This window comes from Centroberyx gerrardi, chromosome 11 (genome assembly GCF_048128805.1).
Source record: "Centroberyx gerrardi isolate f3 chromosome 11, fCenGer3.hap1.cur.20231027, whole genome shotgun sequence".
Classification (NCBI taxonomy): Eukaryota; Metazoa; Chordata; class Actinopteri; order Beryciformes; family Berycidae; genus Centroberyx; species Centroberyx gerrardi.
In genome coordinates, this window is record NC_136007.1 from 609,617 (window position 1) to 635,116 (window position 25,500).

General features: G+C 42.4%; 1 protein-coding gene across 1 annotated transcript in view; it reads left to right on the forward strand.

Annotated features, from left to right (window-relative positions):
- Positions 1 to 12,494: 12,494 nt before the first annotated feature.
- LOC139924572 (A disintegrin and metalloproteinase with thrombospondin motifs 2-like) overlaps positions 12,495 to 25,500 on the forward strand; it is a 38,440-nt gene continuing 25,434 nt past the window's right edge. Inside the window, exons 1-4 of the mRNA XM_078286524.1 lie at positions 12,495 to 12,579; positions 13,699 to 13,866; positions 14,185 to 14,405; positions 18,199 to 18,424. Of these exons, the coding sequence (XP_078142650.1) occupies positions 12,495 to 12,579; positions 13,699 to 13,866; positions 14,185 to 14,405; positions 18,199 to 18,424 (700 nt within the window). The remainder of the gene's footprint in view (positions 12,580 to 13,698; positions 13,867 to 14,184; positions 14,406 to 18,198; positions 18,425 to 25,500) is intronic.

Sequence of the window (25,500 nt, forward strand, 5' to 3'; positions counted from 1 at the left end):
TGCTGCTGCAGTGCATTCTGGTCTCTCTCCTCCTGCTGCAGTGCATTCTGGTCTCTCTCCTGCTCCTGTGGTGGAGAAACTGGTCTCTCTCCTCTTCTACGATGGATTTCTCCCTGTATGATTGTTGAACGTCTCTCGGTGCAAAATGGCGGCTCTAGAAAGAAGCCCTCGCTCTTTGATTCTGAGGGACTGACACCAAAACCTGACGTTTACCGCTGAGGTTTTACATCCTGAAACATTTTCTCATATCAAACTGGAAATATCTGGAGGTGATGTCACCTCATCTGCGATTGGCCGGTTATCCACCAAGAAGAAAAACACAACAAGCTGCTGGATGGAGGCAGAGAAGCAGCAGCTGGTGTTAAATGTTAAAGTGTTGGAGGGTGAAGTTTTGAAGTTTTCAGGAAATTTAACATTTAACATTCCACTTGTTTGTTTTCCTTGAGCTCCAGTCACCCAGAGTCACTTCTCATAATATATTATTACTATATTATTATTATATATCACTCTATTTATCACAAGTTGAAGACAGTGCAGTAGACAGTCAGCCACATTGTTCCAGAGCACAAACAGCGGCCGCCTGCATGGCGTCCCGCCGGCATGGCGTCCCGCCGGCATGGCGTCCCGCCGGCATGGCGTCCTGCCGGCGCTCCTTCGCCTTCTGCTCACTGGTTGAGAGAATGGAGTAAAATAATTTCAACTGAAGAGAAAACAAGAATCAAATCCAGACGAGCAGAAAGTCAAACGACTCAAGAAGGAAACAAGAAGAGCGGAAAACAAGAAGAGCGGAAACACGATAAGATGAGAGAGGCAACAACCACATTCACACACACACACACACACACACACACACACACACACACACACACAGGCCTGTGTGAGCTAGATGGCCACAGTGTATTTCTGGTCTATAACAGTTTTTCTCAGTCGCTTTGGTACATTTCTCAGATCATCCTTAACATTTGCAGTACAGGAAGTGCATTTCTCGAAACAATTGGTACAAACAGCACCACACAATGGATTACCTGCAAAAGCCCGTAACTTGCTCAAAATCCTTAGTCTATCTGTCAAAAGTAAATATTTATGTCAATGAACATGTCAGTGAACATGTCAGTGAACATGTCAGTGAACATGTCAGTGCCATCAGAATGACAAGTCCTTGTGTCATTGTTTACAAACAAGACAGTCAAAATGCTTAGTCATGTTGTCAATATAACAGTGACTCTGTAAGTATTTCTGATGTAAACTATGGCTAAGGTTTTGATGACAATGATTGAAAATGCACAAGGCTGCACTTTTTCTGTATGGCATATTTCAATTTCAACAGTACAAAGTTCCACATTACTGCATGTGGGAGATTGATTGCAAGAGATTGGACAGGATTCACATTTACGCTTTTACTGTTTGTACTGTAATTTGTTGACAGACCATGTCATTGTGATACAGAAAAGAAAAAGACAAAAAGACTGTTTTACAGCACTGCATAGCACAAAGGAAAAAAATACAAGATTAGAAATGTAAACATAGGAAACTCCCCTTAGGCAGAACTGTACATGCAGCGCTGTATGGGGAGTTACAGTGCGGTCTTTCTACACCTCCTGACTTCCTGTCCTGTAACTCTGTGTTGTGTTGTGCTCTGTCTGTATCTGCTGCCAGCTGAAGGGTCATGAGATGCTCCTCTGAGATATTTTAGAGAACTGGTTGATCATTGGTTGATCTAACGCTTCACACATTCCCCTTCATTAGTGAAAGTCAAGATTCACCTGAGAGCAATTCATCAATTCAGGACACATTTACAAAAAAAGTCTAATAGAAATGTATAGAAAATATGCTTGACAGATTATGACAACTGGTTCAACCATTTTGCATGTAATGACTTATGCAATGAACTAATGCCTAGATGTTTGGGGGGTAAGACTATTCAACAGAGAACCGGTATAATACATTTTGATCAACATGACATAAGCAATTGATAATGTAGGAAACAGCAGACAATTGTACGTAATCATTTGCATGAATGTGCCAAAGCATTTGCAATTTGTTCAAAAGAATGAGAAAGTGCTTTTATGATGTGCACAAGTGACTAGATGATGTGGAGGTTGAACAAGTAGTTTTGAGAATTTCAATTCTGATCTGAGAAATGTACCAAAGCCACTGAGAAAAACTGTAAACTTCTCATCAAGTTAAATTTGGAGTGACCTTTGTGACCTTCAGATGACCTGCAGCTGAGGGACCAAACTCCAGTCAGTATGTTAATAAGTTTTTAATTACAGACATTAATTACTCAATAATGACTGGAAATAAAACGTAAGAAGTAGTAAGTAGTAAGTGTCTTATGTGTTGAGAACAGTCTCAGCTCCAGCTCGGGCCATTTTTGATGACATCATTGTAATTCTCATGAGATCAGCAGTTAACAGTGACACTTAATCTGATCAGAACTGGTTTTAACACTTTTATACAAAATGCTCAGTTCCTATTTGTCTGTGAGAATTTCTTTCCTCCTGAGATGAAGTTTGACTCTTTGATCTGCAGACCTGCAGCTGGTCTGAGTCTGAGACTCTTGTGACGTTGTGTGTTCTCTGTCTTTAACACACTCTGTTAACAGTATTTAAGTATTTATCAGTATTATCAGTATTTCTTAAGTCTTTCTGAGACGTTTTCTACATAGAAGAGCTGCAGGAACTGTTTCCTCCAGCAGGGGGAGCTGCTGGGCTGAAAACACTGAAATGTAGAGGAGAAGTTTCTGTATCTGTCTGTCTGACTGTCTGTCTGTCTGTCTGTCTGTCTGTGTGTCGGTCTGACTGTCTGTCTGTTTACCTGTCTGTCTGTCTGTCTGTCTGTCTGTCTGTCTGTCTGTCTGTCTGTTTACCTGTCTGTCTGTCTGTCTGTCTGTCTGTCTGTCTGTCTGTGTGTCGGTCTGACTGTCTGCCTGCCTGTCTGTCTGTCTGTCTGTCTGTCTGTCTGTCTGTCTGTCTGTCTGTCTGTTTACCTGTCTGTCTGTCGGTCTGACTGTCTGTCTGTCTCTCTCTGATCTGATGTTTTGTCTCAAACACAGATATACATGATCCACATCAGCCCTGTGTGTGTGTGTGTGTGTGTGTGTGTGTGTGTGTGTGTGGGATCAGAGTGGAATGTGGAAAGAAGATAATGTTCCACAAAAGAACAGGAACACACAGATGAAAGATTTATTATAACAGACAGGATAACAGACAGGATAACAGACAGGATCCACTTCATGGGTATAAAAAGCAGCTCCTCCTCATATTGACAGCAGATACTGAACAACACCTCTCTAACTGCTCGGCCTTCTCTGAGGGAGACCGGCCCTCTGAAGCCCCGCCCCTCCAGCTCGTCACATGACCCAGGCTGCCAGATATGAAAACTAAAAGTTTACACTTGCACGCACACACACGCACACACACACACACACACACACACTGACATATGTAATGTTCATGCTGATAATAATTTAGACTTCACACGTGTTCTACAGCCTGCTGCAGGGGCTGTGTGTGTGTGTGTGTGTGTGTGTGTGTGTGTGTGAGAGAGAGAGACAGAGATAATTAATTCTTTTGTCCTGGAAGCACAGGACTATTAAAGACATGTGTCGTGTGTGTTTGCATGTTGTTGCGTGTGTGTGTGTGTGTGTGTGTGTGTGTGTGTGTGTGTGTGTGTGTGTGTTAAAAAGTTTGGCTGCAGATCAGCAGGATGATAGAAGAACACGCATGTTCAAAGGAAGATTATTATTAAGCTTTATAAAATTATTACTTTAAATGAAAGTTATTTTAAACGTGGTTGTGAATAAAGGTTACTTAAAAAAAACGTTTTAAAATAAAAGCTGATTATTTATAAGTTTATTTGAAATAAAGTTTAATATGAATAAAGTTTATTGTAAATAAAATGTATTGTAGATAACATTTATTATGAATAAAGTTTATTATAAATAAAGGTTATTATAATCCCAGATGTTTCCCGCTGCTGTAAACAATATTTCAGCTCTATAAATAGACGCCTAAACACACGTTTACATCCACTGTCTGTTTACTGTGTCTGTGTGTGTGTGTGTGTGTGTGTGTGTGTGTGTGCGAGTGTGTGTGTGTGTGTGTGTGCTGCTGACTTCACCAAAGAGAAAAAGAGTGAGAGAGCAGGATGGAGGAAGAAGAGGAAGTGAGGATGAAGAACAGATAACGTTCCAGATGTTAATTTGCCAACAGTAATTACCCAGGATGCATCAGACAACAACATGGCCGACATCAGAGAGCATGATTATGGTTCTGATTATAGAGTGAGATACGTCACCATGGTAACCATAATGCCAGAGCAAACAACCAGAACAACCAGAACAACCAGAACAACCAGAACAACAACCAGTACAACCAAACAACCAGAACAACCAGAACAACCAGACAACAACCAGTACAACCAAACAACCAGAACAACCAGAACAACCAGACAACAACCAGTACAACCAAACAACCAGAACAACCAGACAACAACCAGTACAACCAAACAACCAAACAACCAGAACCAGAACAACCAGAACAACCAGAACAACCAAACAACCAGAACAACCAGAACAACCAGAACAACCAGTACAACCAAACAACCAAACAACCAGTACAACCAAAACAACCAGTACAACCAAAACAACCAGTACAACCAAACAACCAAACAACCAGTACAACCAAAACAACCAGTACAACCAAAACAACCAGTACAACCAAACAACCAGTACAACCAGAACAACCAGAACAACCAAACAACCAGAACAACCAGAACAACCAAAACAACCAGAACAACACAACAACAACCAGTACAACCAAACAACCAAACAACCAGAACCAGAACAACCAGTACAACCAGAACAACCAGAACAACCAAACAACCAGAACAACCAGAACAACCAGTACAACCAAACAACCAAACAACCAGTACAACCAAAACAACCAGTACAACCAAAACAACCAGTACAACCAAACAACCAGTACAACCAGAACAACCAGAACAACCAAACAACCAGAACAACCAGAACAACCAGAACAACACAACAACAACCAGTACAACCAAACAACCAGTACAACCAGAACCAGAACAACCAGTACAACCAGAACAACCAGTACAACCAAACAACCAAACAACCAGAACAACCAGTACAACCAGAACAACCAGTACAACCAGAACAACCAAACAACCAGAACAACCAGAACAACCAAACAACCAGAACAACCAAACAACCAGAACAACCAGAACAACCAAACAACCAAACAACCAGAACAACCAGAACAACCAGTACAACCAGAACAACCAGAACAACCAGTACAACCAGAACAACCAAACAACCAGAACAACCAGAACAACCAGAACAACCAGTACAACCAAACAACCAAACAACCAGAACCAGAACAACCAGAACAACCAGAACAACCAAACAACCAGAACAACCAGAACAACCAGAACAACCAGTACAACCAAACAACCAAACAACCAGTACAACCAAAACAACCAGTACAACCAAAACAACCAGTACAACCAAACAACCAGTACAACCAGAACAACCAGAACAACCAAACAACCAGAACAACCAGAACAACCAAAACAACCAGAACAACACAACAACAACCAGTACAACCAAACAACCAAACAACCAGAACCAGAACAACCAGTACAACCAAACAACCAGAACAACCAGAACAACCAGAACAACCAGTACAACCAGAACAACCAAACAACCAGAACAACCAGAACAACCAGAACAACCAGTACAACCAGAACAACCAAACAACCAGAACAACCAGAACAACCAGTACAACCAAACAACCAAACAACCAGTACAACCAAAACAACCAGAACAACCAAAACAACCAAAACAACCAGAACAACCAAACAACCAGTACAACCAGAACAACCAGAACAACCAGTACAACCAAACAACCAAACAACCAGAACAACCAGAACAACCAAAACAACCAGAACAACCAAACAACCAGAACAACCAAACAGCCAGAACAACCAAACAACAACCAGTACAACCAAACAACCAGTACAACCAGAACAACCACAACAACCAAACAACCAGAACAACCAGAACAACCAAACAACCAGAACAACCAGAACAACCAAACAACCAGAACAACCAAAACAACCAGAACAACACAACAACAACCAGTACAACCAAAACAACCAGTACAACCAAAACAACCAGTACAACCAAACAACCAGTACAACCAGAACAACCAGAACAACCAAACAACCAGAACAACCAGAACAACCAAAACAACCAGAACAACACAACAACAACCAGTACAACCAAACAACCAGTACAACCAGAACCAGAACAACCAGTACAACCAGAACAACCAGTACAACCAAACAACCAAACAACCAGAACAACCAGAACAACCAGTACAACCAGAACAACCAGTACAACCAGAACAACCAAACAACCAGAACAACCAGAACAACCAAACAACCAGAACAACCAAACAACCAGAACAACCAAACAACCAAACAACCAGAACAACCAGAACAACCAGTACAACCAGAACAACCAGAACAACCAGTACAACCAGAACAACCAAACAACCAGAACAACCAGAACAACCAGAACAACCAGTACAACCAAACAACCAAACAACCAGTACAACCAGAACAACCAAAACAACCAGAACAACCAAACAACCAGTACAACCAGAACAACCAGAACAACCAGTACAACCAAACAACCAAACAACCAGAACAACCAGAACAACCAAAACAACCAGAACAACCAAACAACCAGAACAACCAAACAGCCAGAACAACCAAACAACAACCAGTACAACCAAACAACCAGTACAACCAGAACAACCACAACAACCAAACAACCAGAACAACCAGAACAACCAAACAACCAGAACAACCAGAACAACCAAACAACCAGAACAACCAAAACAACCAGAACAACACAACAACAACCAGTACAACCAAACAACCAAACAACCAGAACAACCAGAACAACCAAACAACAACCAGTACAAAACAACCAAACAACCAGAACAACCAAACAACCAGAACAACCAAACCACCAGAACAACCAGTACAACCAGAACAACCAGTACAGCCAGTACAACCAGAGCAACCAGAACAACCAGAACAACCAGAACAACCAAACAACCAGAACAACCAAACCACCAGAACAACCAGAACAACCAAACAACCAGAACAACCAGTACAACCAGTACAACCAGAGCAACCAGAACAACCAGAACAACCAAACAACCAGAACAACCAAACAACCAGAACAACCAGAACAACCAAACAACCAGAACAACCAAACAACCAGAACAACCAGAACAACCAAACAACCAAACAACCAGAACAACCAGAACAACCAAACAACCAGAACAACCAGAACAACACAACAACAACCAGTACAACCAAACAACCAAACAACCAGAACAACCAGAACAACCAAACAACCAGAACAACCAAACCACCAGAACAACCTGAACAACCAGAACAACCAGTACAACCAGAACAACCAGAGCAACCACAGTCTGTTATCGGTGACACTAGGGTTTCTGCAGTGAAATATGAAGGGACGGTTAAAGGAAGGGTGGAAGGGTGTGTGTGTATGTGTGTATGTGTGTGTGTGTGTGTGTGTGTGTGTGTGTGTGTGTGTGTGTGTGTGTGCGTGCGTGTGTGTGTCCGCCTAACATTGTGCTGATCAGTCTGTTAAACCAACCGTGAAATTACAGCAGTGAGAAAAAAACCTTTCACCTCTCTCTCTCTCTCTCTCTCTCTCTCTCTCTCCCTCCTTCCACCACTCTGCCAGTTTGTCAGATGGACTCCAGTGCCCTTTGGGTAATGTAGTTCTACAGCAGGAGTAGTGCAGGGAGAAGAAGGAAGCCCTGGAGGAAACTCAGTGTTACTACTACTGTTACTGTTACTACTAGTGTTGTCGCGGTGGGCGGTGTTACCGGTGTTACCGGTGTTACCGGTGTTACCGGTGGCATACGGTCTTGGAGTCCACACCGGTGTTATCAGCCCCACACCAGGAATGTAAAATAAAAGCACATATTCAGAGCTTCCATGTTCAAGTTAGGCTACTAAATGATAAATGGACATACTAACAACATACTGATCACTAATATCTGATCACTAATATGACAGATTAGGATGAATAGGATTAATTATTTGTCCTTACCTAGTGACAGTAATGTGTCCAGTACAATCCAATGGTAGCCTAAAGAAGGGCAATGTGCCAGAATCTGCACTGCACTCACTCTGTGTTGAGCAGTGTTATAAATCTCTGATTAAAAAGTGTTAGCGTGTACAAATGCCGTTACACATGGGAGTTTCGAGAGGAATTTTAAGTTTCACTTTCATTGTAGTGACGCTTACTTTGATAGCGCTTAGACCCTCTAGTGGCGACAGGCGGGATAACCAGTATGGTGTCAAAATGGCACCAACATGACAACTCTAGTTACTACGACTGCTGTGTGTAAAGCGAGGTGGGGAAGGTTGATTGGTTGGAGCCGGGAGCATCCAGCCGGTCAACAAGGTTCACCTCTCTTTACATCGGCGTTTCAGTGTAGCTGGTAGAAGAAGCTGGACTGAAGCTCAGGAGTTTCCTGGCTGTGAGTGCCCAGGACAACCCACAAAGTCTGGGGAGACGGGAGAATTAAGTCCCAGGATTGGGTCCAAGGGACGGGATCAGGCCGGGCCATGGCCCCCTGGAGCGGGATTAGGGAGTCAGCAAAATGGTTAAAGTAGAGGCTAGGGTTAAGGGTTAAGGGTCAGGTTAAGCTTAAATCAGAGGGTATATTCATGTCCCTAACAAAGACCCTTTGGTACAGTCCGTCCCAGGACTGCACACCAAACTCATCTACTGCCCATTTAGGCCCCCGGAAAGTGTGTGTGAAGCCTTCAGATCTTCTTAGTTCTGCTATTTTGCGGTCTCAGATGGTGCAAAGAGGATTCTGCTCAAGACCCATAATCCGGATACAGGATGGTCCATGATCCATAAGATGTTGAACCAATAGTGTATTGGTTTCTTCCTTGTGTTGTACATTGTACTGAAATTGCCCTGTATGGAGTCAAAAAAATGTCAGGTGTGGGTCGAAATCCTGAACGTCCTGCATGGGGTCCGGGGTAGAGGAGTCCCCGACTGGGGTTCAAAAGGAAATCGCCCTGTATGAGGTCAGATATTGAATTGCCTTGTATGGGGTCAAGCACTTGTAGAACCAAGTCCAGATAGGGGGCGATTCCTGTTTTGGGGTGGGTGTGCCCTGTATGAGGGTTAGGGTGTCCCGTTGTTGGCTGGAGGCCTGGATGTCCTGTGTGGGGTTGGGAGAGTCCTAAAATTGAGTCTACAGTGTCTGCTGCATTGCGGTAGTCCAATTGAACTGTTTAAGGTGCCTCAGAAAAAAACGTATGCAACGTTTCGATTGAAGTAAACCTTCTTCAGGCATTTTTTTCGGGCAAGATATCAATAATTTTTTAAGACAAAGGGCTTAATGAGTGGGGCTACTAAAATTTGTAAAAACTTCTTTGTCCAGGAGGGTGCCATTACCTTGGTCCCTATTGTTAAGTCCAAATGACAGAATGACCATGCGAACATTCAGGGAGATTGGAGTATGATCTTCAATAGGTGTCACGCCCGAGGGACCTGGCGTGGCAGGTGTAGGTGTAGGCCTGTCTGATGTGGAATCTTGAGGCATCCTCCCTGGGGAAGACGGGGAGTCCGTTGAGGCTTTGGACAGAGGGTTAGTGGGTCCCATTCCACTTTCCACTCCCTAGTGTGTAGCTATGGTTACTGTCTGGATAGCAGGGTCACATTCCATTCGGACTTCAATGTTAAGTTCCTGCCCCAGTGTTGCAGTGACCACCAAGGGCGTAGGTTTGATTTTGACATTGGTAGGGACACAAATGGGGGAGGTCCGGAGGGGATGTAACCCCCACTGGAAGCTGAGGCATTTTACATTTATGATAGACTTCTGACCGCCATTTCATGTCATCTAGATCAGTGATTCTCAACCTTTTTCATATCGAGGACCCCTAGTTTAGTCCACATTAGAGCCATGGACCCCCATTTGATGAGATTTTGTCTCTCGGACCCAAATCTGAGAATACTTTTATTGTTAGATATGATTTTGATCCAGAATCCCATGACTGTCTGTATTGTAGGTAGAGAGATAACAGTGAAACTAAGATCAAAACAGTCATTCTTCTACATTCTGTAATTGTGTTAACTATTTGTAAATTAAATAATGCTGAAGTTTAACAATTCATCAATTTGCTGGGGACCCCCTGGAACCCCCTCAAGGACCCCTGGTGGTCCCCGGACCCCACGTTGAGAACCACTGATCTAGATAGTTATGGTAGCCAATACACTCATTAACAGACACAGACACAGGGGTGTAGCACATTAATGAATCCTTTACTCAAATTTGCCAGCTGAATGGGACTTTGAAGAGCACATTTTGTTTAAAGGCAGGTACTGTAGTACTGTTGCCTATTCAAACCAACGATCTGTATTTACATTTAAAATAATAATAATAATAATAAGATATTGTAAACTATATCCAAACCCTACATACAAACCTACAGCTACCTACAGCTGAGTGTCCACTGCCTTGCTCCTATTTGAAGGAGCCAAACACATGCCTACGCCTGTCATTAACAGAGATGAACTGTTGGCATATTTGTTTTACATCAGTGTTGTCCAGTGTGGCACACAGCAGCTTGTTCAATCTCACTTGTGACATGTAGGCTGCTTACGGTCGTCACCCGTCACAGACGCACGTGACACGGTACTTAAATAAACTAACTTTAATGGCTAAACACAACTGTTACTAATATAAAATAGGATGGAGTCTTCACTCGCATGCTCGCCGGTAGGCGGAGCTTTGGCTCTTCTTGCCCACAGCATTTCATACGTTAGCAAGAAATGGCAAAGCCAATCAGCGATTTTTTTGGGGGGGTTAGGGAGACGGTGTCACACCAATTTTTATCCAGGTGACGCAATAACATTCTAAAACAGCTGTTATACTAAAGTGTTGTTACAGCGTCCGTTGCTATGCCGACACGGGACACCAATGCACTACACCAATGCAGCGGGACTCGTAGTAGAGAACGCGATCTGTTAACATTGACTAGACACTGACGGACAAAACAACGTTTATTGTCAATCAAAATAATTGCTAGGGACATTTCAGAGTCGCTTGATATTGGTAGGGACACATCCCTACCGTCCCTACCCAATTCTACGCCCTTGGTGACCACATCGTGTTTCCTCAATTTTTTGTTTAATGGTGGATCTACATGTGCTGAGGTTTCCTGTTTCTTGTCTGTGTTGTAGTGGATGGTCGTGAGTCCGCAGATCCCAGTGGTCTTCATGTAAGCATCTAGGTTTCAAGTTCCAAGTCGACCGTGGTGTTCCTGTGATCTTGATATCTGAAATTGTTGATGTTGGCCGTTGAGATGCGTCTAGACCATCAAAAAGGTCTTGCCAGTCCTCCAGTACCTGTGATTCTACTATGGGAGAACTCCTCTGTGCCGTCCCGGCCCTGTGGAGGGAATCAGAGAGTGCTGAGGTGGATGGGATTGTACACTGGAATGGGATGGTTGAAGTGAGCGTACTAAGGACCTAGTTTGTGACAAAGATCTCAGGTTTGTCATTGAGCTTTCCTTGGTGAAGGAGCCCTGGGGTGCACCTATTGGGACAACGTCATGGGTCGGTAATGAGCCGGCTCTTGGTCTGGTAGCGGACCGGTCTGGCTGGCCTCATGGGCTGGACTGAACTGCTACATTATCACTGCAATAGAAGACAGATCTTCGATGTACACTTCTCTAGAGGAGGAAGCCTGAGAATGCTCCAATGATGAGTGTAGAGTCCTGGATGAAGCGTTTCCCAGTGTCTGTAGTCCTGGGTGAACAATTTCCCGGTGTCTGTGGTTTCTGTATTAAATCTCCCGATCGTCTGTTAGCGGTCATGTGTGATTATGTACTTGCATTTTCATTCTTTCATTCTTATTTCTAATGTGCAGATTTACTGCACGAGTCTCATGTCTTCTATAATAATTCTCAAACGTCAATACTACTACTAGCACTATTAATACTATTACATTTTCATTTCATTCAATTTCTACTGCTGTTAGTCATTTTATATGAATTGCCATTCATTTGTAAATTTAAGAGACTGTAATTGATTTGTTCTTTATTTTCCTGAGTTTGAAGGACATTGTAGCTGTGTGTGTGTGTGTGTGTGAGTGAGAGAGAGAGAGTTAAGTTGAGTATGAAGAGAGAGAGAGAGAGAGAGAGAGAGAGAGCAGTGTGCGGTCTGCTGTGAAGGGGAGGAGAGAGGGAGGAGAGAGGGAGGGATGAGCAGACAGAGGGAGGTGAAGCAGTAGCTGGTAGATCGCTCAGTCTTCACATCACAGCAGTCAGTCTGTCAGTCTCTCTCTCTCTCTCTCTCTCTCTCTCTCTCTCTCTCACACACACACACACACACTATGGACGAGGTTCGGTTTGGATTCTTTATCCTGTTTCTGCTGCAGATCAACTGTTTACACTCACTGTACATTACTGACAAGAGAGGTGAGTACTACTACTACAACTACTACTACTACTACTGCTAGCACTACTACTACTGCTGCAACTACTGTTTGTACTACTACCACTACTACTACAGCTACTACTATTACTACCAGTAACATTAGTAGTAGTAACAGTAGTAATACTTGCAGTAGCAGTACTAGCAGTGAAAGTGTTATTACTGCTGTTTCTACCGGTTCTTCTGGGTTTCAGTCGTTGTGACCTCCTCCAGGCTGCAAGTGACCTCTGACCTTTGACCTCAAGAGTGAAAGTCAAGATCAACCAGTTCAGAAGCCTTAACACACACACACACACACACACACACACACACACACACACACACACACACACACACACTCTGTTTGCAACACACTGGTGTGTGTGTGAGTGGTGGATAGTGATAATTTCCCAGTGTGTGACTGGTGTCTGCTGGTTGTTTCCCAGTCTAACTGGGAGCTGCATCATGCTGTTGTAGTGAAACAGTGAATGGAAACAGTTGCTCTGACTTTCCGTTCTTCATAACAAACTGAAATAAAAACAGTTTATTGTCCTGCTGCAGATCGCTCTGACTCTGATTAAACGACGGAAACAGAAACAGAAAGATGTTTTTTGCTGAAGGAATATTTTCCCTCTTCTTTCCGTGAGGCGGAGGAACTTTCCTCGCCACGTTTTTCCCATAAATCTTTGTGTTTATGCGGCTCTGGCGTGTGGGGAATGTGAAGGATTCAGCGCTTATTGGATCATATTTCATCACATCCTGGTGTGTGTGTGTGTGTGTGTGTGTGTGTGTGTGTGTGTGTGACCTATAACCTGGAGCTGTCACCTGTGTGACCTCAGACAGGAGGAAAGCAACCTTCCCTCCTTCCCTCCCTCCTTCTGTCCTTCCCTCCATCATTTCCTTCCTTTCCTCCCACCTTCCCTCCTTTGTTCGTAAGATAAAAATATTTAAAAAGAATAATGTTCACTCTCTCTCTCTGTTTCTCTCTCTCTCTCTCTGCCTGTCTCTCTCTCTCTCTCTCACTCTCTCTCTGTTTCTCCTCTCTGTCTCTCTCTCTCTCTGTCTCTCCTCTCTGTCTCTCTCTCTCTCTGTCTCTCCTCTCTGTCTCTCACTCTCTCTCTCAGACTCTCTCCATCAGGTTCTGTCAGAGTTCGGTGTCGTTCGCCCGGTCAGGACCGACTCAGAAGGGCGTTTTCTGTCTCTGTTAGTCTCCGCCCACCGCCTGCACCGGAGCAAGAGACACGCCCCCCGCACGGCAGACACGCCCACTACAGATGAGGACACGCCCACAAAACATAACGACAGGCCTGCAAATCATATGAACACACCCACTGCACATACAGACACGCCCACATCACAGAAGGACACGCCCACACCATGGACGGACAGGACCGGAGAACATAAAGACACGCCCACAATATCTACAGACACGCCCACACAACATACAGACACATACAGATCACAGGCGGACACGCCCACAACATGGACAGACACGCCCCTAACAACTTCAGACACGCCCACAGCTCATGATGGAGGAGGGGAAAGGTATGGAGGGAGGGAGGCGGAGCATAAGGAGGAGGCGGAGCATAAGCAGGAGGCGGAGCATAAGCAGGAGGCGGAGCTCTTCTACAACGTCACGGTGTTCGGGCGGCAGCTGCACCTGCGCTTGCGTCAGAACTCGCGGCTCGTTGCGCCCGGCGCCACGGTGGAGTGGTGGGAGGAGTCAGGACAACGGCACTCCCAGCCAATAGGAGGCGTCGGCTGCCTCTACACCGGTGAGGTCACCAACATGGAGGACACCTCCGTCGCCATTAGCAACTGTGACGGACTGGTATGTCTCACCTCACTTCCTGCTTTCAATTCAATTGCTGTCTGTCTGCCTGTCTGCCTGCCTGCCTGCCTGCCTGCCTGCCTGTCTGTCTGCCTGTCTGCCTGTCTGTCTGCCTGTCTGCCTGCCTGTCTGCCTGCCTGCCTGTCTGTCTGTCTGTCTGCCTGTCTGTCTGCCTGTCTGCCTGCCTGCCTGCCTGTCTGTCTGCCTGCCTGCCTGCCTGCCTGTCTGCCTGCCTGTCCGTCTGCCTGTCTGTCTGTCTGTCTGTCTGTCTGTCTGTCTATGAATATGTAAATTATATGTAAATCTAATTATTTTTTTATATAATATTTTATTTGTAGGCACTGTTGTAATACTTAAGTCCCAATATTGATGACTCGTCACTCAACTCAGACTTGAATATGATGACTCGTACTTGAATATGATGACTCGTACTTGAATATGATGACTCGCACTTGAATATGATGACTCGTACTTGAATATGATGACTCGCACTTGAATATGATGACTCAGACTTGAATATGATGACTCGCACTTGAATATGATGACTCGTACTTGGACTTGAATATGATGACTCGCACTTGAATATGATGACTCGTACTTGGACTTGAATATGATGACTCGCACTTGAATATGATGACTCGTACTTGGACTTGAATATGATGACTCAGACTTGGGTATGATGACTCGCACTTGAATATGATGACTCGTACTTGAATATGATGACTCGCACTTGAATATGATGACTCGTACTTGAATATGATGACTCGTACTTGAATATGATGACTCGCACTTGAATATGATGACTCGTACTTGAATATGATGACTCGCACTTGAATATGATGACTCGTACTTGGACTTGAATATGATGACTCGTACTTGAACTTGAATATGATGACTCGCACTTGAATATGATGACTCGTACTTCAATATGATGGCTCGTACTTGGACTTGAATATGATGACTCGCACTTGAATATGATGACTCGTACTTGAATATGATGACTCGCACTTGAATATGATGACTCGTACTTGAACTTGAATATGATGACTCGCACTTGAATATGATGACTCGTACTTCAATATGATGGCTCGTACTTGGACTTGAATATGATGACTCGCACTTGAATATGATGACTCGTACTTGAATATTATGACTCGCACTTGAATATGATGACTCGTACTTGAATATGATGACTCGCACTTGAATATGATGACTCAGACTTGGGTATGATGACTCGCACTTGAATATGATGACTCGTACTTGAATATGATGACTCGGACTTGGACTTGAATATGATGACTCGGACTTGAATATGATGACTCAGACTCTAATATGATGACTCGGACTTGGACTTGAATATGATGACTCGGACTCTAATATGATGACTCGGACTTGGACTTGAATATGATGACTTGGACTTGAATATGATGACTCAGACTCTAATATGATGACTCGGACTTGGACTTGAATATGATGACTCGGACTCTAATATGATGACTCGGACTTGGACTTGAATATGATGACTTGGACTTGGACTTGAATATGATGACTCGGACATCAATATTAATGACGGACTCTGACTCGCTCACTGAGGACTTGAACTTGAACTCGGGACTCGATCGCCTCATCAGCTCAGACCAGAGAATTACTGGTTCTTGTTTATTTAATCTTTCATTTCCTTTATTCTGAGTTTCTTTTCATCACTTCTTTATTGTGTTGTTCTTTTAGCTTGTCAGTTTAAATTAAAACACCAATAAATGTATAATAGAAAGCAGGAATAAATCTGTAAAGAGTTTTCAGAGCTGCTTCATCACCGCAGCCTGATCTGCATTAATGTCTCTGTGAATAAGACATGAAAACTTCTGTGGTTTTCAGCCAACCACCTGGTATCCAGTCATGTGCGTTTTCTCTGACGCTTTTATTTAGTGAAGAAGAAGAAGACAAAACGTTTAGATCGCTCTTTAACCGCCTGAAACCAGAGAAGAAGAACAAACGCTCTGCAGCCAGTTTCCTCCCTGTAATTGTAGGATTCAGCAGAAACCTCTGAGACGCTTCGCATGTTTACTGAGGATAAACAAGGCGTGTGTGTGTGTGTGTGTGTGTGTGTGTGTATGAGAGTGTGTGTGCGTGTGTGTGTGTGTGTGTGTGTGCGCGTGTGTGTGCGTGTGTGTGTGTGCGAGTGTGTGTGTGTGTGTGTGTAAGCCTCACGTGACTCATCTCCATGTTTTGTCTGTCTGTATCTCTGTCTGTCTTTCTCATTATAATATCACAAAGATCTACAACAGCTAGAATCCTCTCTGTCAGGTTTGAGCCCAAGACAAGATGATGGCTGACTGGCACCCAACGCTGACCTCTGACCCCTCATCAATAATAACAATAATAATAATAATAATAATAACCTGAATTTTTCAAGCACTAATTTAAACAGAATTACAAAGTGTTTCTGTAAAAAAAATAAGTAAATAAATAAAAATGTCAGAAATAAATGAAGAAGAAAAAAGAAGAAAGTTCTAAAGGGCAAATGGACAGAATACGTAGAAGAAGAATAAACACATGTGGCTGATGGTCCTGGCGAACAGCAGCACAACATGGCAGACTGACCAGTCTTACATCTTTCTGGTTTTCCCTTCACCTTTTACAGTGTGTGAAGAGAAGGCTGATTTAAGCCAGATGTGGAAACTGGAGACAGTTTAAAACGACAGAAAAGAAAGAAAAGAGAGAAAAGAGAAAGAAGAAAAAGACTTTTCCCTCTGCAGGAACTGATGAAACTCTAACTGCTCTTAGACAGAATGAACACAACACTTTACATAACACGAAGAAGACACTATGAAGAAAAATATTGTTACCTGAAATTCATCAGCTAATATTTGAAAAAAATAAATGACCCTGTCCTCAAAAAATAAATTATTTTATAGGCAAATGTTTTCAGATGACTCTAACTTTAATACTAACACAGAATGTGCTTCACTTTCCTGCTAGTAGTCTCTATTGGAGACTGAGTGGAGATCTTACTTATACATATCAGTCTGCATATAGACAGTAGATGAACAGTAGATGAACAGCAGATGAACAGCAGATGAACAGTAGATGAACAGTAGATGAACAGCAGATGAACAGTAGATGAACAGTAGATGAACAGAGGATGAACAGTAGATGAACAGTAGATGAACAGTAGATGAACAGCAGATGAACAGTAGATGAACAGTAGATGAACAGTAGATGAACAGCAGATGAACAGTAGATGAACAGCAGATGAACAGTAGATGAACAGTAGATGAACAGTAGATGAACAGTAGATGAACAGTAGATGAACAGTAGATGAACAGCAGATGAACAGTAGATGAACAGTAGATGAACAGCAGATGAACAGCAGATGAACAGTAGATGAACAGCAGATGAACAGTAGATGAACAGCAGATGAACAGTAGATGAACAGCAGATGAACAGTAGATGAACAGCAGATGAACAGTAGATGAACAGCAGATGAACAGTAGATGAACAGTAGATGAACAGTAGATGAACAGTAGATGAACAGCAGATGAACAGTAGATGAACAGTAGATGAACAGCAGATGAACAGCAGATGAACAGTAGATGAACAGCAGATGAACAGTAGATGAACAGCAGATGAACAGTAGATGAACAGCAGATGAACAGTAGATGAACAGCAGATGAACAGTAGATGAACAGTAGATGAACAGCAGATGAACAGTAGATGAACAGCAGATGAACAGTAGATGAACAGTAGATGAACAGTAGATGAACAGTAGATGACAGCTCCTCGTCTCTCCCAGGCAGGAATGATCCGAACCGGCCAGGAGGAGTTCTTCATCGAGCCGCTGGAGCGAGGGAGGAGAGGAGGAGAGGAGGAGGAGGAGGAGGAGGAGGAGGAGGAGGAGGAGGGAGGAAGAGCAGCAGGACGACAACACATCGTCTACCGTTCCTCAGCTGTCATCAAGAAAAAACAGGCTGTCAATCAAACTCAAGCTGTCAGTCAAACTTCGGATGACTACCTCCGAGGTGAGACACACACACACACACACACACACACACACACACACACTGACCGACTTTTTTTACTGACTGACAGACTTAAACCTGCAATAAGTATATCAAACCTTCTAACCAATCCTGAAGCTAATGTTGCTGTGTGGAGATTTAACTGAGACATCATGATGTAAACCAACATCCAGCTGTGTTGCTGTTTTCTCCTCTTTTCTAAAGCTGTTGTCAGATTCTGCTGCTGAACGAAGCTCCTCCCCCTCCATCCAGCTGCTTTTCATTTTTAAAGTTTGTCTCCTCCCTCGCTTTTTAAAAGCGGCGCTCTCCCCCTCCCATTCCTGAAAAAAATTGTCATGATGGTAAACTTGTTAAACTATAAACTTGTTAAACTGGGAAACTTCTTAAACTATAAACTTGTTAAACTGGGAAACTTCTTAAACTAGTAAACTTGTTAAACTGGTAAACTTCTTAAACTATAAACTTCTTAAACTAGTAAACTTCTTAAACTGGTAAACTTCTTAAACTATAAACTTCTTAAACGAGTAAACTTGTTAAACTATAAACTTGTTAAACTATTAAACTTGTTAAATGGTAAACTTGTTGAACTTGTTAAACTGGTAAACTTCTTAAACTATAAACTTGTTAAACTGGTAAACTTGTTAAACTAGTAAACTTGTTAAATTGTAAACTTGTTGAACTTGTAAACTTGTTAAATGGTAAACTTGTTAAACTAGTAAACTTGTTAAATTGTAAACTTGTTGAACTTGTTAAACTGGTAAACTTGTTAAACTATAAACTTGTTAAACTAGTAAACTTGTTAAATGGTAAACTTGTTGAACTTGTAAACTTGTTAAATGGTAAACTTGTTGAACTTGTTAAACTAGTAAACTTCTTAAACTATAAACTTGTTAAACTAGTAAACTTGTTAAATGGTAAACTTGTTGAACTTGTTAAACTGGTAAACTTGTTAAACTATAAACTTGTTAAACTAGTAAACTTGTTAAATGGTAAACTTGTTGAACTTGTAAACTTGTTAAATGGTAAACTTGTTGAACTTGTTAAACTGGTAAACTTGTTAAACTATAAACTTGTTAAACTAGTAAATTTGTTAAATGGTAAACTTGTTAAACTAGTAAACTTGTTAAATGGTAACCTTGTTGAACTTGTAAACTTGTTAAATGGTAAACTTGTTGAACTTGTTAAACTGGTAAACTTCTTAAACTATAAACTTGTTAAACTGGTAAACTTGTTAAACTATAAACTTGTTAAAGTAGTAAACTTGTTAAATGGTACACTTGTTGAACTTGTAAACTGGTAAACTTGTTAAACTAGTAAACTTGTTAAATGGTAAACTTGTTGAACTTGTTAAACTGGTAAACTTGTTAAACTATAAACTTGTTAAACTGGTAAACTTGTTAAACTATAAACTTGTTAAACTAGTCAACTTGCTACCTGCCTCTTCACTTTATTGTGGGTCATGTGACCTTCAGCAGGAGAAAAATCTGTCAAAGTGAGACTGGTAACCGGTGATATTTCTCTGTAGGTACAGTTAGCTCATAGGTTTAGCTTAGCTGTTAGCCTTTATGATGCTTTGTTCTTAGGGGCCTCCATAGTCCAGTAGTTTTGCTGGGCTTTATTTACAAATGTGTTGCGGTTTCTGTCGCCCTCTAGTGGTCGGAGTGCCTACTATCTTACTACATGTACTGTGTTGTCTTTTTATGTGCACCTATGTTCCTATATGCACTGTATTGTATCTCTAAGTGAGCTATGCACCAGCAAAAGACAAATTTCCATTATTGCCTGCACTAATGGACAATAAAGTTTTCTTGAATCTTGAATCTTGAATCACTCAACATAGTGTATGCTAAAGTGTTAGCATGGAGCTAATATCACTCAACATAGTGTATGCTAAAGTGTTAGCATGGAGCTACTGTCATTCAACATAATGTATGCTAAAGTGTTAGCATGGAGCTACTGTCATTCAACATAATGTATGCTAAAGTGTTAGCATGGAGCTACTGTCACTCAACATAGTGTATGCCCTTGGTGTGCTCCTTTAATGTAATGACTGTGTGTGTGTGTGTGTGGTGTGTTTGGGGGGGGAGAGCCATCAGAGATTATGAGACTGTCTGGGGTCCTTCAGAGTTCTTAAGGCATTTTAGTGTGTGTTTGTGTGTGTGTGCGTGTGTGTGCATGTGTGTGTGTGTGTGTGCGTGTGTGTGTGTGTGTGTGTGGAGGGGTTGCTGTAAGTTCAGCTCATATACAGTATGAGCAGAAACAGATGTTGGCAACACACTCACACACACACACACACACACACACACACACACACACAGCTCAGAGTGCAGTCTCTGGATCAGTGCCTTGCTCAAGGGCATGTTGTCAGTTACGTTGCAAATGTTGTGAACACTCCTTACCTCCTTCCTTCCTTCCTGAAGGATGGAATGAGGGAAGGAAAAAAGGAAGTAAGGAAGAAAGGAGAGCAGGAATGAGGGTAGGAAAGAGAGAAGGGAGGAAAGAAGGACGGAAGGAAAGGATGAAAGGCAGGAAGGGAGGAGAGAAGGAGGGTTTGGTGTAAAAGAGTTTTAAAGATCTTCAAAACTGCTGAGCGCCACCTGATGGTCAGAGAGACACAGAAACACAAAGAGACAAAGAGAGACACGGGAAACAAAAAGACTCGAGTGAAAAGTGAGCAGCGAGGCAGAGGAAGCTCCGCCTCCTGACACATGTGCAGAGAGTCATTACACACATGTGTATATATAGTTATTACATGTGTACACAGAGTGAAAAGTGTTGCATCTTATTTTTTCCTGTTTGAGGGATTTCCATCAGTCAGACTGAAAGGCTTGTTGAGGTCTGAACAGGATCTGGTCCTGCAGCTTCTCACAAACACCAGCACAGACTTGTTCTCCTAGTCAGAACAGTCGAGTCCAAAAACCTGCGTGTCTGAAGGAAACGCCACTTGACTGTGCAGCGTCATGGAAACAGATAAATAAAGCCCATCATGTTGACTTTTTAAAGAACAAACAGCTTGTTCATACGTTTGGTTTTGATTAAAAAAGATGCCGTCATTTAAACTTTGTTTTTGCTCTTCGGTAAAAATAGGAAAATGTCACTTTTTCCCTCAGTTTGTTGGACTAAAAGCTTTCTATTAATATTCAGTTTCTACCAGGGAGCTGGAACACAACACACTGCAGGGTTGAGGGTTCGATTCCCTCTTTCTATTGGCCAGAACATCCAGCTGTATCGTGACAGAGGCGCACACTGTAAAAAATTCTTTACCACCTGATCTATCTGTCAAACAACAGAAACTTCAAACCATTTTTTACAGTGTGGCTGTCAAAACTTCCTTCAAAATATCTGACACTTTATCTGTCTGACTGTTCACCTGTCTGTCTGACTGTTCACCTGTCTGTCTGACTTTTAAACTGTCTGTCTGACTTTTAAACTGTCTGTCTGTCTGACTGTGTTTCTTTCTTGTGGAAAAGGAAAGAATCAAACCAAAAGAAGTGGAGTTATTCCAGGAAACCTGCCAGAATTGACACACACACACACACACACACACACACACACACACACACACACACACACACACACACACACACACAAGCAATTCCTAATGGATCTGCTGCAGAGGTTGTGCTAATGGAATGGAATGGAGAGAGAGAGAGAGAGAGAGAGAGAGAGAGAGAGAGAGAGAGAGAGAGAGAGAGAGAGAGAGAGACAGAGATGAAGTGGAGACACAGATTCATAACCTAAACACACAGCCAGCAGCCAAGCTGAGGGCCGTAGCAGCCAGCTGCTGCTACGTGGCAGAGAGAGAGAGAGAGAGAGAGAGAGAGACAGAGAGAGAGAGAGAGAGAGAGAGGGGGGGGGTATAGAGAGAGAGGGGGGTAGAGAGAAAGAGAAAAGCAAGGAGGGGGGGGTGGGGTTGTACAGAGAGAGAGAGAGAGAGAGAGAGAGAGAGGGAGAGAGAGGGAGAGAGAGAGGGAGGGGGAGGTATAGAGAGGGGGGGTGGAGAGGAAGAGAGGCAAGGAGAGAGATGGGGGGGTCAGACAGAGATTATCCTCCTTTCTTCTGACGAATCACGTCTGTTTGTCTGTGTATGAGACTGTTTGTGTGTGTGTGTGTGTGTGTGTGTGTGAGAGATGAGGACAATTCTCCAAAATCATTTTGCCTCTGTAGAACCTGAGTTTAGAGTTAAGATCAGGATCATTATCAGATCAGATCAGGATCAGGACCAGATCAGGATCAGATAAACTGCTGTACTATAAACTTCCCTTAAAGCCTGGATATAGGAACAGTCTAAAGCCTGGATATAGGAACAGTCTAAAGCCTGGATATAGGAACGGTCTAAAGCCTGGATATAGGAACGGTCTAAAGCCTGGATATAGGAACGGTCTAAAGCCTGGATATAGGAACGGTCTAAAGCCTGGTCACCTTGGCCTTAGCGATGGAGGGAAATACTACGCCGTCTAGTGAATTGACCCAGAGGAGGCACATACTGGGAGAATCGAAGTGGCCCAAGCATTGAGCCTTGAGGCACGCCACATGAAGACTGTGAAGACACATCAGGAGACAACAAGGAATTCCCTGTCAGTCAAAGAGGAAGATAACCAGCTGGGCTCCTGAAACACCAACACCTGCAGTCTGTCAGGAAGGATCCAGCACCTTCCTCAGTGTCCACTGCAGCAGTGAGGTCCAGCAGCACCAGCACAGACCTGACCCTGACCCTAACCCACATCAGCATTCAGCAGGAGATCGTTCACAACCTTTCTGTGCTGTGCTGCCAGACTGAACATTTTCAAATGTCATTTTTCAACATTTCTAGTCATTGATACAACTCTCTCCAGGACTTTTGAGATGAAGAGTAGTCATACAAATGACTGACTGACTTTTGGCCTGACTGACTTTTGATTGCTTCTTATCGGACTACTTCGCCAAACCCCGACATTCTCTGATGGATCACCGTTCAGCGCCAAGTTAAAGCTACTGCTAGCTCTCTCCCTCTCCATACTGGGCCCAAACTACTTTCTGGAGGCTTGCTAAGTGCAGTTTCCTCCAGCTGGATTTTATTGACAATTTTGACTTTTTTCTTCTGGAATCGTTTGGAGTTCTTCAACTGGGGAGCATGGCCGCTCTCTGCTGTCTGCTAACATGGATGCTTCCCTCCTTACTGGTCATCAGCATTGAGACAGTTCTTGCCCCAACAAGGAAACAAATCCATATTCTAGTCATCCAACTACAAGCAATTAATAGCTTTATCATAGTAGATCATAGCAGAGCTACCTGGTTGACAATGCCTCACCTGCTATGGAGCATGTACTGTCAAACTCAGACAGAAGCAGTTATGGATTTATTGGGGCATCTCCGTCTCATACTCACGCCCATAAGGGCCTCAGGTAGACAGGTCCCGCTGGTCAGAGACTCATGTTCTGTCAGTGCAAACAATCCAGTTCATGTCAGGCCCGCGGTCATCCCCACTCCTCTTGCAGGATTTTATTCTCTCTAACGAGTCCTGGCTGAACCCTGGTGCCTCCGTCTCTCTGAAGCTCGTGCAGGTCGGGCTCCGGTTCAGGAATCCCCCCGCAGGTCCGTTTCCACCGGAGGACGGCGGCTCCTCATGAAGCTCTGGAAGCTTCTCTGTAGTTTCCTCGTCCAGAGTGATGTCCTGTGTGGATGAACCTCTCTTCTGTCCTCTGTAGTTTTTTTACGAAGGCGCTGCTGGATGAAACCCTTGTATCTCAAAGTGTTGAGTTTCAGGAATTCAAACAAACTAAGTGTTAGAGTGATCGCCATCTATTCATCTATTCTAAACATATAAGATGTTTTGAAAGAGTTTAATTTTCCCAACTCACAGAGGAGCATAATCCTTAAATTCAAGTAAAAATCACCAATATAGCAACAGGGAAGCTGCTGAATAAACGATGCATCAGCGTTTTCAGATCTAAGGAATTGCACAATCGCTACTACAAGGCTTATATTAGGCTTTACTAGGCTTAGACTCTATTATAAAACTGACTTAGACTCTATTATAAAACTGACTTAGACTCTGTTATAAAACTGGCTTAGACTCTATTATAAAACTGACTTAGACTCTATTATAAAACTGACTTAGACTCTGTTATAAAGGTGACTTAGACTGTTATAAAACTGACTTAGACTCTATTATAAAATTGACTTAGACTCTGTTATAAAGGTGACTTAGACTCTATTATAAAACTGACTTAGACTCTATTATAAAACTGACAGACTGTTATAAAACTGACTTAGACTGTTATAAAACTGACTTAGACTCTGTTATAAAGGTGACTTAGACTCTATTATAAAACTGACTTAGACTCTATTATAAAACTGACTTAGACTATTATAAAACTGACTTAGACTCTGTTATAAAACTGACTTAGACTGTTATAAATCTGACTTAGACTATTTTATAAAGGTGACTTAGACTCTGTTATGAAACTGACTTAGACTCTTTTAAAAAGGTGACTTAGACTCTGTTATAAAACTGACTTAGACTCTGTTATGAAACTGACTTAGACTCTTTTATAAAACTGACTTAGACTCCGTTATAAAACTGACTTAGACTGTTATAAAGGTGACTTAGACTCTGTTATAAAGGTGACTTAGACTCTGTTATAAAACTAACTTAGACTCTATTATAAAACTGACAGATTGTTATAAAACTGACTTAGACTGTTATAAAACTGACTTAGACTCTGTTATAAAGGTGACTTAGACTCTATTATAAAACTGACTTAGACTCTATTATAAAACTGACTTAGACTATTATAAAACTGACTTAGACTATTATAAAACTGACTTAGACTCTATTATAAAACTGACTTAGACTCTATTATAAAACTGACTTAGACTATTATAAAACTGACTTAGACTCTGTTATAAAGGTGACTTAGACTCTGTTATGAAACTGACAGACTATTATAAAACTGACTTAGACTGTTATAAATCTGACTTAGACTCTGTTATAAAGGTGACTTAGACTCTGTTATAAAACTGACTTAGACTCTATTATAAAACTGATTTAGACTCTGTTATAAAGGTGACTTAGACTTATAAAACTGACTTAG